The 17,256-nt window shown below is 40.3% G+C and overlaps 1 protein-coding gene across 1 annotated transcript in view; it reads right to left on the bottom strand.

Moving 5' to 3' along the window:
- Window positions 1-17,256, bottom strand: part of KIF26A (kinesin family member 26A) — a 236,799-nt gene that overhangs the window by 46,488 nt on the left and 173,055 nt on the right. Inside the window, exon 5 of the mRNA XM_089522653.1 lies at window positions 10,749-10,932. Coding sequence (XP_089378779.1) covers window positions 10,749-10,932 — 184 coding nt within the window. The remainder of the gene's footprint in view (window positions 1-10,748; window positions 10,933-17,256) is intronic.

The following is a 17,256-nucleotide window of genomic DNA, read 5'->3' as shown; positions in this document are numbered from 1 at the left end:
CTTGCTAATTAACTGCCTCTGTAATTCATGTGGGTTTTGTACACTGTAGGTTAACATTAAACTGCTGAACTTCCCAGATTTATGTTTCAGTCTCAATCTGGGGAAAGGGAGGAGGGAGACAACAGAAATACTAAGGGAAATCCTATTAAAAGCCAAACCTGTTTGATTAAAAAATAAAGGGGGGAGATAGAGAGAGAAAGGAAGGAGGGAAGGGAAAGGAAAGATTACATATCTTCAAAGCCTCAAAAGCCAGGGAAGTGTTACAAATAATTTGGAAAATTCCTGGAAATTGAACATGCGGTGGGCCAGGGTGCATCTGGTCAGTGTTAACAATGGGTGCTCATTTATGTAAATGCCAATCGAATAGATGGGAGACACAATCACAGCCATCCCAGGAATGTCTTTTGATCTCATTTATCTGGCTGTCAACATACAGTCTGAGTCAGGGAAAAGAAAGGTTACAAAAAGCAATATACAGAGGCACATAAGCTGGAATCCTCCTATGCCTATCATTTTAACGACAAATTAAGTGGACAGATGCTCACTTTGCTTGCTTCAAGCAAAGTAACAAAGAAAGCATCTTCCCCTCATCCCATAAATGATAACACTCATTTATGCATATTCAGCAAAATGTTTAGAGGAGACATACAAACAGCAACAAGGAGACCACTGGACCATTTTTTTCCTTTGTGAGAGAATTAAGGCCTTTGGGGGAATAAATGAAGAAAACACTCTACTGGATTAAACACTCATATGAAATGTAGAAAATTAATTTGATGCATCAGATACTTGTCTATGATGGGGTGGGCAATGTATAACCTTCCAGATGTTGTGGCGTACAATTCCCATTGGCTCTAGAGTGCCTAGGGCTCATGGGAGTTGAAATCCAGCAACATCTAGAGCAAAGTTGGAAAAAGACTTCTAGATCACTTCCTGTTCAGGAAAAAAAAAAGCCCCTCTTGGGACTAAAACAGGCATGACAGAGTCAAAACAACCCTTCAGCCCAGTGGGTATTGTGGGACATTGCGGAGGAAGAGATCTCAACATATGGAGGTCTCTGGACTTTAAGGGCCTAAATATACTAAAGGCACCAAACCCCATTTGATCTTGGAAGCTACAAATGGTAAGCCCTGATTAGGCTGATGATTTTAAATTGTAAATTTTAAATGATGAATTCTAAATGTGGATTGCTTTATGTGTCTTGTATGTTCTTTTAATTGATATATGTTTTTAACTGATGTTATGTATTTGTTGGTCTGTTGTTGTTCCCTGCCTCGATCCATGGGGGAGAGGCAGGTAAGAAATTGTTGTCGTTGGATGGGAGACCATCAAGGAATACCCTGGAAGAAAAAAGCCAGTAAAATATCAAAAATGGGTACAAACAAACCCCTTTAAAATTATGCAAATGCAGAAAATAAACTGCTATAGTATTAAAAACTCAAGGCCAGATGCGTTTCAACTATGGTCTTCCTCAGTGGCCTGCCAACATTCAAAATAATAATAAATAATAATAAAAATTTATTTATATACCGCTATTCCAAGGATCACAGCGGTGAACAATAAAAGATAAAACAGTTAAAACAGCACGAGCCCCAACCCCCCCAGCAGAATTACAACAGTTAAGAACAATTAGCAGTCAACAACAATAAAAATCCAACAGCACCCCAAGCAAATGGCTGTGTAGAGTGGAATACATCGTAAACGCCAAGGGGAAAAGAATAACAGACAAGGCTCATGGGGGGGAAAGCCTGGTGGAATAAGAAGGTCTTCAGATCCTTCTTAAAAGTTTTAAGGGAGGTGCTAGTACGGAGCTCATTGGGGAGGGAGTTCCAGAGCTGTGGGGCTGCAACAGAAAAGGCCCTCCGGGATGAAGCATATCTAGCATCTGGAACTCTTAAAAGATGTCTCTCACCTGATCTGAGAGTGCGGGGCGGATTGTATGGGGAGAGGCGGTCCTCCAAGTACTCTGGGCCCAAGGCATTTAGGGCTTTATAGGTGATAACCAACACCTTGTATTCAGCCCGGAAGCGAATAGGCAGCCAATGAAGATCTTTTAAAACTGGCGTGATATGGCTGGCCCTGGGACATCCAGTAACCAGCCAAGCAGCCATATTCTGCACTAATTGAAGCTTCCGGGTTTGGTACAAGGGTTGCCCCATGTAAAGCGCATTACAGAAATCTAATCGAGAGGTTACCAGAGCATGTACAACGGTTTCAAGGTCCCCCCGGCCCAGAAAGGGTCGCAGTTGGCGTATCAGCCGAAGCTGATAACAAGTGCTCCTGACCGTCGCATCCAGCTGAGCAGTATATATATAACTAATATATCACCTCCTCAGTTCACACAATGTGACTGCACTCAATTCAAAAGTAGCAATGATCATTTGTTTGTTTGTACCCTTTTTTGATAGCTTACTGGCTTTTTTCTTCCACAGTTTAGTTACTCTGGCTTTGAATTTTGAAATTTTTAATATCATTATATATTCACTCTATGCATTTGCAGACTTCTCAGTGGGGTATTTATAACCTTTTAGAAATAATATTCGTTTTTTTGCTCCAGGGTTCAGTTATTCTTCTATTTATCCTGGCTATTTACATTTTTTGTTAGAACCCTTCGGTTTGGTTTGGTTTAGTTTTATATCTTGGGGTTTTTTGGTTTGTAGGGACTTCAGCTGGTTTGTTTGGCTTTATTTCAGAAAAATGCCACGGCAAACCACTTCTGAATATTTCTTACCTAAGAAAACCTTGTGAAATTCATAGGATTGCCATAAGGTGACAATTGCCCACCCCTATCTAGAGGGTCAAAAGTCTAAAATTATTGGTAGGAACTCTCCATGATTTCTAATAGCATTATGTGGGGAGAAACAGGTGGGCAGGAAAAAGCGGGTCAAACCTGCTTTTTCCAAAAGCACATCAAAAGCCCATTGTCTGCATGGCCCACTCCCAAAGCGGGCTGAATAAGCATGGGCCAATCACACAGTGTGGCATCAAGCTATGCCCTGGGTAGGGTGCCAGTGCAGCAAGTCACACACATTTATCATAATACAGTGGGCTCTCCACATTCACTGGAATTAGGGGAGCAGGGCCCATGTGAAAGTGAGAAGCTGCAAATAAAAAAATAGTATTTTTTTTAACCTGAGAGGACACCTCGCTAGGAATCTCAAGGTCCTCCAGTGCAACTCTGTGGTCACCATCTTCCAGAAGTGGACCACAGAATCACACTGGAGGACCTACAAATACTCATAGAAATATTTTCTCTAGCTATCCCTAGCTCCTCCAGCACAACTCTATGGTCTACCTCAGCAGAGTTGCTCTGGGGGACTTAGAGATTCCTAGAGAGAACATATTAATCAAATCCGCAAATAATCAAATCCGCAAAAGTCAAAGCTGTAAATGTGGGGGGCTGACTACCCAGCTCTCACCTGAGTAACTTGAATTCTTTCTTTCAATCAATGCCTCTCACCTAGGCACTAGCCCCAACAGTGTCCTCAACAGAGTCAATCCATCCTCTCATTGTGGTTGGCACTGTTTTAGCAGACTTTGCCTCTCACCCAAATTGTGAGAACTTGTTCTAATCTGAGAGAAAGCTGCTGTCTCTTCCCCTCGGTCTCCCCAATGATCGTCCCCTTGGTGTTGGCCCACTGCTGGCACTCTGTTGCCAGTGGCTTTGTTACTGTTATGAACTGCTGTCAAGTCAGCTTCAATTGATGAAGACCCTATGGATGAGAGACTACAAATCACCCTGTTATCAGATCCTGCGAACTCAGGGCTATGGCTTCCTTGAGTCAGAGTCAGATTGCCAGTGGCCTGCACTGCCTTATATCCCTCAGCAGCCAGGAAAAAGAAGGTCCTGGGATGGAAGAAAACAGCTGTGATCAGTAATCATTTTTTGTTTTGTAAGCTCACACAGTACTGAACCTATGGGAAGCAGTCTGCCTTAAGGAGCAATAGGGTCAATAGAGGCAAAGATGGGAACAAGTCTTCTATTCTTCCACTCTGGCAGGTCCGGCCACAACACCAAGTACAGAATTATTGTATGTTTCTGGAATGAGGAAAACTTTGGCTCGAGCCTGGGGAAGTTTCTTTTTGGGGGCCAGAACCCAGACCTGTGAATGCATTGTGCTAGATGTGAGGTTCTGTGACCTGTGGTCAAAGAAGTTACTTTTTCTGAGATTTAATTACAGATGAATTACAGAGATGCAAACCAATGGCAGCAAAAGGGCACTAAATCCTCTGCCATCACTCCCCACCCCCAACCACTTTTCCCCAGTTGATTTTTTTCCAAATTGGGAGAATAGTTATGATAAAGTGTTCAGGAGGCAATTGGAGGGGAAAGATTTCATCAATCCCCTTCCTGATTGTTTATTCTGTGCTTCATATTGTCTCCACTTTAAATTACCCACACCAAATAGGTCATGCCACCATAACAATGCAGTTAGAGCCTTAGTTCACAGCTAAAATGTTTGGTGGATTTAATTGCAACTGACAGACATATAACCCTTGCAAAATTGGTTTACTGTGCATAGTTCTTAGATGCCTTCCATACTGGTAACGTAACCGCAAATTTATATGCAAAAATTGCTATGCTAGGAGAGACTATCTAACTCTCTGGAGAGAACCTAAAAGAACCAGTTTTATATTGTTCTCTTTAGAATGTGGCCTCTATTAAGCAAGAATTGATTCTCTGTTTCCCCCAAAGGAGTACACAAAAACCATTATATATTTTTTCAAAGTGGGAACACAATAGAAAGAAAATATGTATCCCTCTGTAATTTCTCATCTTTTGCCTCTTCTATGTATTAAGTGGAGAGTCTCATGTGTTTCTGTGTGCATTAATCATTTATTCAACATAATGGATGCAAAATGGTTTGGTGTTGTTGCACTACTACTACTTCTTCACTACTTCTACTATTTCTTCTTCTGTTGTTTATTGTTTTGTTGTTATTTTATTGTTTGTTTTGTATTATTATTATTATTATTATTATTATTATTATTATTAGCTGGCATTCTGTATTGCATTTATGGATTTGTAACCTAGAGTTATGAATCTGTAACTGTTCTGTATTCGGTAAGACTGCATAGTCTTACTGTAAGAGTACATAAATGTCACCCCAGTGTACTTTAACAGCCACTGTTTTGTGGAGTTTGCATGTCATTGTACACAGCTACCCCTGGATATGTTCTTTTTAGTTATGCATACTTAACTGATTATCTGAGGGAGATCACTAATATTCTCCAAGAGCCATTCAGTAAAAGGGAAAGAAAAAGAAAGATTCAGCCAAAATGCAGGGCTTGACAGAAGTCCTCTCAGCAAGTTGGATGATTTATATTTCAAATGGAATTACAGTCATTAGGAAACAAGTGGTAGTAAAGATGACAAAATTAAGTAGCTATTTGTTATCCATCAAACAACTTATCATAAAGAGAAATTAGAGCACACAAGGAGCTTAAGAAAATGTCTACAGGATGAGTAAATCATGTTAGCGCATGGGAAGGAGTCACCACAAATAAAAACAGAACAAATGACATTTTAAGGTACTGACTGAAGGCCACACACGTGATTTTCCAAGTACTCTGATGTCTGATTCAAGTTCTTTATGCATGCCTCTTCAGTGCTTCAGCTTCTCTTCCACATCCCTGTCACACACACAGAGCCTTCAACTGTCTGGTGTGAAAAGATTCTGTCATTCTAATAACTATTGTGGATTTTAAAAAAATAAAATAAGATAGCTGACAGGAGTTTAGGAGTAAGACAAGCATTTAGAATTCCTGTTGTAAGTGATGCTGCATTAACAAACATGTTCTGCATGGTACCCCATTAAAAATACAATTTTGCATGTGAAGGAAAAGCTCCTTACTACTCTAGAAGGGGCATGGGAAGACAAATTAGAATGCAGTACAGCAGCCATTATAAAAAGGATGTCTTTTTTTTCTTAATACCACAATCTGATAAATTATCTTAAGTAGCACATTAATGTCAGAAATTGAGCATAATCTAACTTCTTTCGGTGGCAATATTAAATGGCTTTCAAACATCTTTCCTACTACTCTGACATTAAATGTAATAGTACCCAATGAGACCACACAAAAAATGATTCAGGCTTTTTTTTTTTAAAGAAAAAAATCTACTGTGATGGATCATTGCCTTTTAACCAGGTTCCAGACAAATTGATGCAAACATTGAAAGGCTGGCACTTCTCAGGAGCAAGATGTGTAATTAGCTGCATAACGTTCATCATGGCAACAAGACCACAAATGTTCTACTGAGTGTCTGTGTGGCCTAATGCTGATACAAGGCTGTCAATCCCTTGAGCATGGTTTAATATGCTGAAAACAGTCCACCTGTGAATGCTTTCCCTTCCCCCAGATCCCGTCCAAATCCATCCTTCACTTCATGTGCTGACATTAACTGTGGTTGACACTGAGGGGCCAAATGTGACAAGAGAATCCACTCTGGAGCCTTGGTGCTTTCAGAGGTTTGAGTTAGGAGTGGCCATACCACTTTTTGTTTCATATGCTGAGTACAAATGTAATGATTCCCATATCCACAGCTACAGTCATAATGTTTTGCAGTGGGGACAAACTCAGTGTTGGGCTGAGATAACAGTAAGACTGGGACTGAGCCACAAAATTAAGCATGCCCTCTTTACCTCTGCAGTATGAAATATGCATATAAAGGATACTTGACATTTTTCCTCTCCTCAATGAGAATGGGTAGTCTGACCTTTGAAAACACTTGTTAAGAAAATAATCAGCTGCTGAGAGATTTTTTTTCACATTTTTCTGACTTCTGGGAAAAAAATTTCTTTTGCACAAAGTAAAAAACCCTTGCTTTTTTTGCAAAAAACCCCCACAAAAAACCTTTAGCTTTGCACAGAAATAATTTTTATTCATAGAACATAGTGTATTTTGAGCCATAATGTTGCTTCTTCCCAAAAAAGACAGGAAAAAGCAACTTTAATGGAAACAAAAATTTACAAAAAAGCCCCAAAATGTGAAAATCATTGGAACCTGTGGGGGGGGGGGGGGTCTTGCAATACTGCCCAGTAAGGAAGCAGGTTTTGAAATTATTCACTCTTGCACATGAAAACAAAACTGACATTCCCAGTTAGAAATCACCGTGATTACAGTTTCACAGTAATTTAGCTCAGGGGTGGACAACATTCACAAATCCTGATGGAAAGCCAGTACCAAAACTCACAGGGTGCCAAATGGCATGACCAAATTTCAGTAGTACTGCCAGAAGAAAAGAAGGGGAGAGATAGAAAGAGAGAAGCTTTATAAAGCATCTCCCTTTGCAACCAAGATGTGTGTGTGTGGGGGGGGGGGGGGGGTGTTCTTTATTTTTCAATAGATCTGTGCTTCTGGATATCTGCTGTAAAATAAAGGTGCATTTTCTCCATATGTGTTGATTTAAAGCAAAAAAAAAAAAATGCACAAAAAGTTATTTCCCCCCTCATTGGCAGTGGCAAAAGAAGGGTGGGGACAGACTTAAAAACAGGAAAAGAAGTATGCAGTTTGCCTGTTGTCCTCCTCTTGCCATTATTTTAATATCACATTTGCACCTCTGCAGATAATGGTCAAGGAGCCAGCATGACATAGTGGTCTGAGTGTAGCACTGCAACTCAGGAGACCAGGGTTCAATTTCCTGCTCCATCATGAAACCCACTGAGTGATCTTGGGCAAGTCACACTCTCTCAGCCTCAAGGGAAGACAAGGGGAAACCTCCTCTGAATAAATCTTGCCATGGTAGGTTTGCCTTTGAGTCGCTGTAAGTTGGAAATGATTTGAAGGCACACAACATACACAGATAATGGTCAATGGAACTTCCTGGCTGGTCAGGTTTGAATTTCGTAGGGACCAAGACTAAGTAGTGATTGAGATTGCATCTATGCTGCATAATTAATACACTTTGAAACTGCTTTAACTGCCATGGCTCACTGCAATTGGATGTTGGGCTTTGTGGTTTTGTGAGATATTTAGCCTTCTCTGTCAGAGCTTTGGTGACACAACTCCCAGAATTCCACAGAATTGAGTCATGTCAGTTAAAATGGTGTCAAACTACATTAATTCTGCTGTGTAGGAGCAGCCTAAAGGTGCATCTGTACTGTGGAAATAATGTAGTTTAACACCACTTTAACTAACATGGTGCCATCCTACAGAATCCTGGAATGTGTAGTTTTTGTGAGGCATCAGCACTCTTTAATAGAGAAGGCTAAAGACCTTGTAAAACTACAAATTCCAAGATTCCATGGGATGGAGCTACAGCACTTAAAGTATTGCCAAACTGTATTACTTCTACAGTGTAGATGCATCCTTGGTCCTTCTTAAAGTGGCCCTCCAGAAAATCTAGTTGTTGACATTGACACTGAGCTAGCTCTTTCCAGTTTTATGAGTTCATGAATTAATTTTGCCATAAATGTGCTTAAACTGTTAACATGTCTGTACTCCTTTTTTAGCTTTCCCAGAACACTCACAGTTTTTGAAGTTTAAAGCAGTAACCTTTTCTGTAGCTCAATCACAGAGTAAGCTTTCATCTGACAAGGTAATTTAGAGTTACATACACTGGGGGGAAATTCTTGCAAGTTGTAATATGTTTCTTTAGTTCTTGTGCTCCTTGATTAGATTTTTTTTTTCTGAGACAGAGTTTCACCAGAGGGAAAAAAAATTGAATGAAAATGACAGTAATCTAATCAATAGAGATATAATTTGCTCAGGAATCATATATGTTTAGATTCCACACTCAAACTGAAAAATCCCCCAGATTGTTTTTTCTGCATATATGTTTATATAGTTAACAATAATTTCTTCAGAAACTTCTGGCAGTATGCATAGCAAAGGATTGCAGCTTTGTGATAGACAACCAGCTGTGAAATACCATTCTTGATTTATCAGCAAAGCCTGAAAATATGCCCATGTAGAATACCTTTACCAGTATAACAACTCAATTGCACCAGCTATATGTGCAACCCTTATGGCCAGTGGGAAACTCCAACATAAAGGGGGGAAATGGGTGGAATCCAAGGCATGAAAAGAGAGGAAGACAGCTAAAGTTAGACCTAAATATTTGTGCAGGGACCCGTCCTACTGTTGCTGGTGGCATTACATTACCCAAGCAAAAGATGTGTAAATGCTCCCTACCAAAGACAGACACTCAGAAAGACTCTGCCCCAATACACATACCCTATTGCCCCAATAGGATTCTGACTGTAGCCAACTGCAGCCTAGCACTGGAAATATGTAACATCCAACATAGAAATTCAGTGCTCTGAGAGAAAGAGAGAGAGAGAGAGAGAGAGAGAGAGGAGGAGGAGGAGGAGTAAAAAAATCACATCAGTCTGTTGACATGTCTAGAGAAGAGAAGCAAACTGAAAGGAAACTTTCAGGGCTGCCTGCATCACTGAGATATCACCAGGTATGTGGCCATGCAAGTGGGAGAGGCTGGGGAAACCAAGCAAGGAGGTCCTCCCATCTTTGGCTATGAGACCAGGCAACTGGAAAGCATCCCCATTTGGCTGCTGCATCTACCCCACTTCTGTCAGCCACTCCACGGCTCTGCAATCTGGAGGGGATAGGGGAAACTAGTAGACTGCACTGCCTATGATAGCTGGCAATAGGCAACCCCCCTTCATTGAAAAACAATAACATTCAAAATCCGCAAAACAGTAATACCTTTATTGGCCAACCAAAATGCAATAACATTCAAAATCCACAAAACAGTGGTACCTTTATTGGCCAACCAAAATGCACAAAATACATGTTGCAAGCTTTAGCTTTAGCTTTCAACATGTATTTTGTGCATTTTAGTTGGCCAATAAAGGTATCATTGTTTTGTGGATTTTGGACCCTATGAGCCATTTTAAGTTCAAGAGCAGCTTGTGTTCAACAGAAAGGAACCTTGAAGTCTAGGATCAATGCCCTAAAGGAGATTGGGGCATTTTGGAGCAAAACAGCATTGGAAGGATACTAGGGAGGCCTGAAAGCTTCAAAAACAATCTTGGACCTGCCTGCAATCTGCAGGCCATACTTTTCCATTCGTACTTTGGGATATTGAAAATCTACATTCACTTCCAGAAAAAAAGGAGCTAAGGATCCAGTCTACTGAATGCCCAGGAAATGGTCACAGAGATCTAACTCATAATGTGTTCAGCAAAGGACAGTGGGCTGGGTAAAGTCTACACAAAAGTAGAACAGACAGTGAAAAGGCTTTTCAAAACTGAAATGGAATGGGATTGTGACCCACTAAGGGACATACTGCGCAGGGAGCCTTGCAAAGGGCTCTTCCAATTGCGGCAGAACCAAATAAAGACAAAAAGCTAGGGGTGTTTTGGGGTCTATACTAAGTGGACCATCTCAGTCCTTTGAGCTGGGTTTAAATCAGCATAGTTCAGTGTTTCATGAGTATATCTAATATAAGACAGAGCCCTGAGAAAACCCCTGACAAAATGACCATCCAGCCTCTGTTTAAAACCTCCAAAGAAGGAGACTCCACCACACTCCAAGTGAGTGCGTTCCACCATCAAACAGCTCTTACTGTCAAGAAGTTCTTCCTAATTTTGAGGAGGGATTTCTTTTCCATCCAAGTACAAAGCAGGCCTGATCCTGCTTTGCTTCAAAGATCAGACAAGATGGTGCCTACAGAGTATTTAGGCAACCTCTCCACTACAACGATATTGGTTGCTATTTAGTCTTAGTTACAGATACTTAATCATTTTTGAAGGGCAATGAAAAGATAGGAGATTAAAAAATACCTTTCCAATCCCTGGGTTGTCTTTGACTTTTGACACAGCTCTCAAAAGGCATGGCGGTGCTGGAGGAGGACACATCTGCAGGATGCCACTAAAATTCGTGGCATAGATGGAGAAGTCGTGAGAGTGCAGCAAAGGCGCATGGTGCTTCTTTCTCTTCGAGGACAGGTTAAGTTTCTGTGCAGCCCTGAACAAAGTAATATTAAGGGGGGAAAAGTACAGCATTACTATCCATGAGGAGCCATTGAGACCAGTAAAGCAGATGTTCAGCACTATCACTACATGTTTAACAAATCGGGCCATTTCATTTATAATCAGATTTCTTAAGAACTTAATGCCAGGAGACTATTAGAAGGAACCAGGGGCCAAAATATGGCTGGCAAGATTGCATGTGCCATTTTTCTCTCCAGCAGAATATCAATTATACCCCCAACTTAAAAAGAAGACGTCTGGCAAGAGCTGAAAAGAAGACACAAAGGTTGCCAAAAACTTCAAGTCATAAAAATGCTTAAATCATCCCGTTGTCATTTGTAGGGGCAGATGGACTCTGCTGCTGCTAACATTTACATGGAAGTTACATATTGTACCCAAACAAGTGAAGAGACAGAGAGAAAATGACTTTTGGCTGCAGTACTAGCCAAACAGGTTGTGGGTGGAGGGAACCCTAGCTGAATTTAAATAACAAAAGAACATCAGAAACTTCTTTTTGAGAAATAGCTTTTGGAGTGCAATCAGGTGCAGAGCTAGGTTGCTGCGGAAGCCAAGTAGAATGTAGGCATCTTAAATAAGTACAAGGGTGCAATATTTGTCATTAATATTGTTTTCCCACATAAAAGAGGGCAGTATGATGTAGCTGTTAGGGAGCTGGACTAGGACTTAGAAGGTCCTGATTCAAGTCTATACTGAGCAATGAAACTCTCTGGGTGACCTTGGGCCAGTGACTCTATCTTTGTCTCTCAGATTGATCTATCTCACAGGGTTGTTGCTGTAAGGATAAAGTGAGGAGATGGAAGCCATATCAACTGCCTTGAGCTCAATGGAGGAATAATAGAATATACTTGTAATTGGGGGAAGTCTCCAAAGAAAGCACTTTTCAGTACACTAACCAGCTTCACTCATGGGTCCAGCTTGGGTCCAGACTGTCTGAAAGAGCATATCTCTACAGAAGCCATCCCAAGACTAAGATCTGCAGGAGTCACTTTTGAAAGATTTGATTTTCATGCACAAGGAAGGTGAGCTCATGCATGACTAAACACATGATATTTTTATTTTATGTACTGATTTCAAGGATTTATACCATGCCTTTCTCCCACAATGGGATTATAGGCAGGTTACAATAATCTAAAAAAGATAACAATAACATTATTAATATTAAATCATAAGTTAAAAACACAGTTATAACAAGTAAAACCCATAAAAGGCATTTACAACACAAGTAAAATTCATCCACCAAACACCTGCCTAAACAAAAATGTATTCAGCCATCAGCAAAAAGAGAGCAAGGAAGGGACCAACCTAATTTCCCACGGAAGGGAGTTTCACAGTTTGGGAGCAGCCACAGAGAAGGCTCTCTCCCTAGTCCTCACCAACCACACCTGTGAAGGTGGTGCGACTGACAGAAAGCCCTCTCCTGCAGATCTTAGTCTTGGGATGGCTTCTATAGAGACATGCTCTTTCAGACAGTCTGGACCCAAGCTGTTTAGGGATTTAAAGGTCAAAACCAGCACTTTGAATTCTGCCAGGAAACAGACTGGTAGCCAGTGCAGATGTCTCAACAGGGGAGTTCCATGATCCCTGTTGCAAGCCTGGCCACAGCATTTTGGACCTGCTGAAGTTTCCAAGCAGATTCCAACAGCAGCCTCACATAAAGTGCATTACAGTAGTTCAAACGGGATGTAATCAAGGCATGTGTCACCATAGCCAGATCTGATTTCTCAAGGAATGAGTGAAGCTGGTGCACTAATTTTAACTGTGGAAATGTACTTCTGGCCACAGCTAAAACCTGGGCATCCAGGCTCAGATCCAAATCCAGAAACACACCCAACCTGCATACCTGAGATTTCAGGGAGAGTGTAACCTCATCCAACACAGGCTGAGTCTCTATTCCCTGCTCTGCTTTCCAACTGTCCAGATTAAGTTTCAGTTTGTTCACCTTCATCCCGTGAATGATTTGTTGCTGTTTACCGCCTGGTTATTCCAGGGATAATGGCTCTTAAATCGCGATATTGTGTGAAAATCTTAATCGCAATTGCACATTCATGGGATAATCATTGTTTAAACTCCTGATTTCCCCTGACTTTCCCTGTGTGATAAAGTCCTATGTTTCCTGGATTTGGAGATACAGGTCAAGTCTCCTTTATCCGAAATGCTTGGGACCATAAGTGTTTTGGATTTCAGATTATTATATATATATATTGGAAATATTTGTATATATATATAATAGGATATCTTGGAGATGGGAACCAAATCTAAACATGAAACTCATTTATGTTTTCTATACGCCTTATACACATAGCCTGAAGGTAATTTTATACACAGTATTTTTAAATAATTTTGTGCATGAAACAAAGTTTGTGTAAACTGAACCTTTAGAAAGCAAAGGTGTCACTATCTCAGCCACCCATATGGACAAATTTGGGATTTTGGAAGGGAGACTCAACCAGTACTGAATTTTGCCACAACCGTGGAAAATTTAACAAGAGGAAAATAGAGTGGGACTTAATTATTTTGAAATTTTTACCTCCAACAAAGGTAAAACTTTTTCATTTGAACTACAATTGCCAAGTTTTGTTTATACAGCATCTACAAGTTTTTTCAGATGTAACAGCGCTGAGACTCCTCGAGAAAGTTAGTGTTCCTTGTCAAAGGGGCAGTTAGCTTTGCACAGGGCAGGGGTAGCTTGGATCTCAAGGGAAGTTACTTTTCTGTTGCTAATTCAGCTGAAATTTTATATTGCCATTTGTCTTCAGTCTTCAGTCTTCACATGGCCAAGAAAGGGAGTGGTCTCTGACTGTATTGATATTCCTTTCTAGACCATCTTAACTGAGAACAAAAATAACATCTGAGACAAAATGTAGGCCTGTGACTCTAACATCATCACTCTTCTTCTCCTGTATGATTTTTAACATCTTTGCCTGATGAGGAAGCCAGTGAATCTTCAAAGGTTTGCATGATTAATTTTTGCATTTTTGCTGGGCAATAAAGGTTTCGTTCCTTTGTAGACTGTCTTGTATTTTGCTGCACCACCAACACGACTACTCCTGAATATGTTTCATCAAGTGGATTATTATTTCTGCTAATTGTAGTTTTAAAATCCCCCACAAACCATAAAAGCTGTTCTTGTGAAAAAAATGTCATTAACTTTAAAGAATCAGTTGTAAAAATTATTTGATTTAACATATTATTATTCCTCCTTTCCCTATGGGAGTTGTGTGTGTGTGTGAATTTCTAGTGACCTCATGAATTTCATAGGGGTCACTTAGGCAGGGAATACTCAGATGTGGTTTCACCAGTTCCTTTCTCTGAAATATAGCCTACAGCACCTGGTATTCATTGTTGTTTTGTTGATGTGTGCCTTCAAGTTGTTTCTGGCTTATGGCAATCCTATCACATGTTGTTGTTTTTTTCAAAATTTGTTCAAAGAGGGCTTGCCTTTGCCCTCCTTTGAAGCTGAGAGAGTGTGACTTGCCCAGGGTCACCCAGCAGGTTTCCAATTCAAACCCTGGTCTCCAGAGTTGTAGTCCAACGTTCGAACCACTACAGCACACTGGCTCTCTGTCTGTTACCCACCCCTGAACTACCAGATGTGGAAAGCTATTAAAGCCCTATAAGCAACAATACCCAGCCTGGTAAATAAGAAATGATATCAGAATTGACTTACTTTCCTCTTCTCCAACCAAGCTTTCTCCCATTTTAGGGCAAGATGATGGAACCATATGTCAACATTTTAAACTATCACTGGCTCTGTCACATGTAAACTGTACTAAATAGCCAGGCAGGAATGCAAACATGAACTCCTAAAGTTAGCAAATGTTCCTTTTTGGTCTACAACTCCCAGAATCCCTTAGGCAGAAAGACCAGTGGCCAAGCCCAACATTGCTGCCCTTCAGTGCATACTTATTTCAACTAGCATAACATTTGCTTCTTAGAGGATTTGCCAAATGTATTCCCTTTGGGTGGCAACCACTTTTTAACAGAATGGATGAGTTAGCACCACAGGTAAGATTGAAATGCAGCATGAACCAAGGGCCACACCAAATAGCTCCATCTTAATAGTGCCGTTTAATTTACATAATGTTTACATAAACATGATTGACAACTGGCATGAGAGTGCTTTGCAGTTTGGGGATACTATTGTTGTAATTTGTTTTTTTTAGTCCTCATCTTTAGGATTATTCTCTATGGCCAAACAGTCATTCTTGAAATGTTCCCTGCTTTGCAAATGACATTTCCCATATTTTTGATTAATAGGGAATATTATACACATTTTGGTTTCCATTATGTGCTGTAACATGGAAATAACAAACGGGACTGAGGGTGAAGGAATAGCTCTAGAGAATGTTTTTAAAGCTCTATGAAGGGATACACGAAGTCCTGATAGATTAATGATTGCTTCAATACAGTCTGCAGCTGGAGTCCCCTTGGGAGAAATATATAAAAGAGGAAAGGATGCCAAGATTGAATTTACACATCCAATGTTTATTCAGACACCCAGGCTGAGTGTTAATAGCCAGATACGTTTAACATACACAAGGGGATCACCGGATGAGAGATGTAGGTCAAGTATACTACAAAGGTATGAGATGGGCTATAAAAACCAAGGCCACAAACCAACACAAAATTGGGCATTTTTCAACCCACTGGTCTGAAATGCATCAACCTCTGTACTGGAATTTATAGTAAAATTTATTTTAAAATGGTCTAAATTTTAAAATGAACTGCCAAGTTCACTGGGCGAACCATTCTGCAACTGAGGTTTGTTTTGTTTTTTAAATGAAATGCATTTCAATTCTGCTGATCATTCCAAAAATCCTTGATAAATCAATTTAGGAAGGCAAGAACATGAACTGTATGAATATAGTCCCAGCATAATACTGGGAAAAGTCTCCTTCATGAAAGGTGATGCCAGTCAGTGTAGGCAAGATTGAAGTAAATGGACCAAAATCTGATTCAGTATAAAGCATCTTCCCATTTCTTTGGGAAATTATTCTCCTTGAGTGCATACCTGGAAACTGAAAACACAAAGGCCAGAAACAGGCATTTTCAAATACACATGCCATATACTTGCATTCATCCAGTAGCCAAGATTACATGAAGCTCCCTGTTTGTGGTACATTCAGACACAACCTTAGGGGTTGCCTTGCCAGCTCTCGACTATTACATGCCCTGAAATCTCAAGAACTAAATGGAGGACTTAAGAAGGACTCCTCACATTTAAGATCTCAAACAGAGTATGCTATTCCACTAAAGAAAAAGTTAACTACCGAGGAAAACACACACACACACACACACACACACACACACACACACACTTTCCAGGACAGCCCTCTTACTCTGAGATTCCTCCCATTTGCCCTGAGGACTGGAAGGGGGAAAGACCCTGAGATCTCCAAAACTTTCTACTATATACAAAACTAGGAAACATACATGAAAAGGTTCGATATTCCCATATTGCCTCACTTCACTAAGATAATACTATGACATCTGCCACTTATTAGCCGCAGGGACCTCTGTGCATACTAATTCATGGTTTCCCTAAGGTTGTGGAGTCAAAGTTGGAGACATGGAGTGGAATCAGAAGAAATTTAGGGTGGAGTCGGAGTTGGTAGACATGGACTGATTCTTGACTCTGGCTTCTAAATAAAAACTTACAGTGTCTGGTTTGTTGCATATTTACTGTCCTAGGAATTTAGGAAAGTTTTCTTGTTCAGACATTTTAATCAAATAAATGTATGTTATGTTTTATCAATCTAAATAACCTAACGATTCACAATAATGACTCCCTCCCACCAGTTTTCCTCAATTGTTTGACTTTTTTCTTTAGTAGAATTGCATACTCTTTATAAATGTGCTTTAGGTCTGTAATGTTTAAACATATTTAACGACATTGTGAGGAGTCCTTCTTAGGTCCTCTGTTTAGTTCTTGAAATTTCAGGATCTGTGACAGTCTACGGTTGGCAACCCCTAAGGTTGCAGAATGAAACGATGAAGTGCCATCCTACAGTAGGAGTTGGGATCAGATTTAGGGGGAGAGAGTAGTTAGCATTAGATACCAATTCCACAGCCCTTGCTTTTCCCAGGGTTCATCAAATATGTATGTATACAAAAGAAGTCATATAGTGGGAAATATGTCATGAGGTTGCTACAAGAACAGTAAGCAGAGCTCTGTTGGATTGAAAACGGCTGAGCCAATTTCAGAGGACATTAAGCTGTATTGGTGCCCCATTTGCTATGGGAATCATGAGGGGTCTCCAGACATTGGGTGACATTTCCCAGAATTCCTCATTACAGG

Source organism: Sceloporus occidentalis, unplaced genomic scaffold, assembly GCF_023333645.1.
Source record: "Sceloporus occidentalis isolate IW3139 unplaced genomic scaffold, rSceOcc1.0.p SCAF_4, whole genome shotgun sequence".
NCBI lineage: Eukaryota > Metazoa > Chordata > Lepidosauria > Squamata > Phrynosomatidae > Sceloporus > Sceloporus occidentalis.
This window is presented reverse-complemented; position numbering and strand designations above follow the sequence as displayed.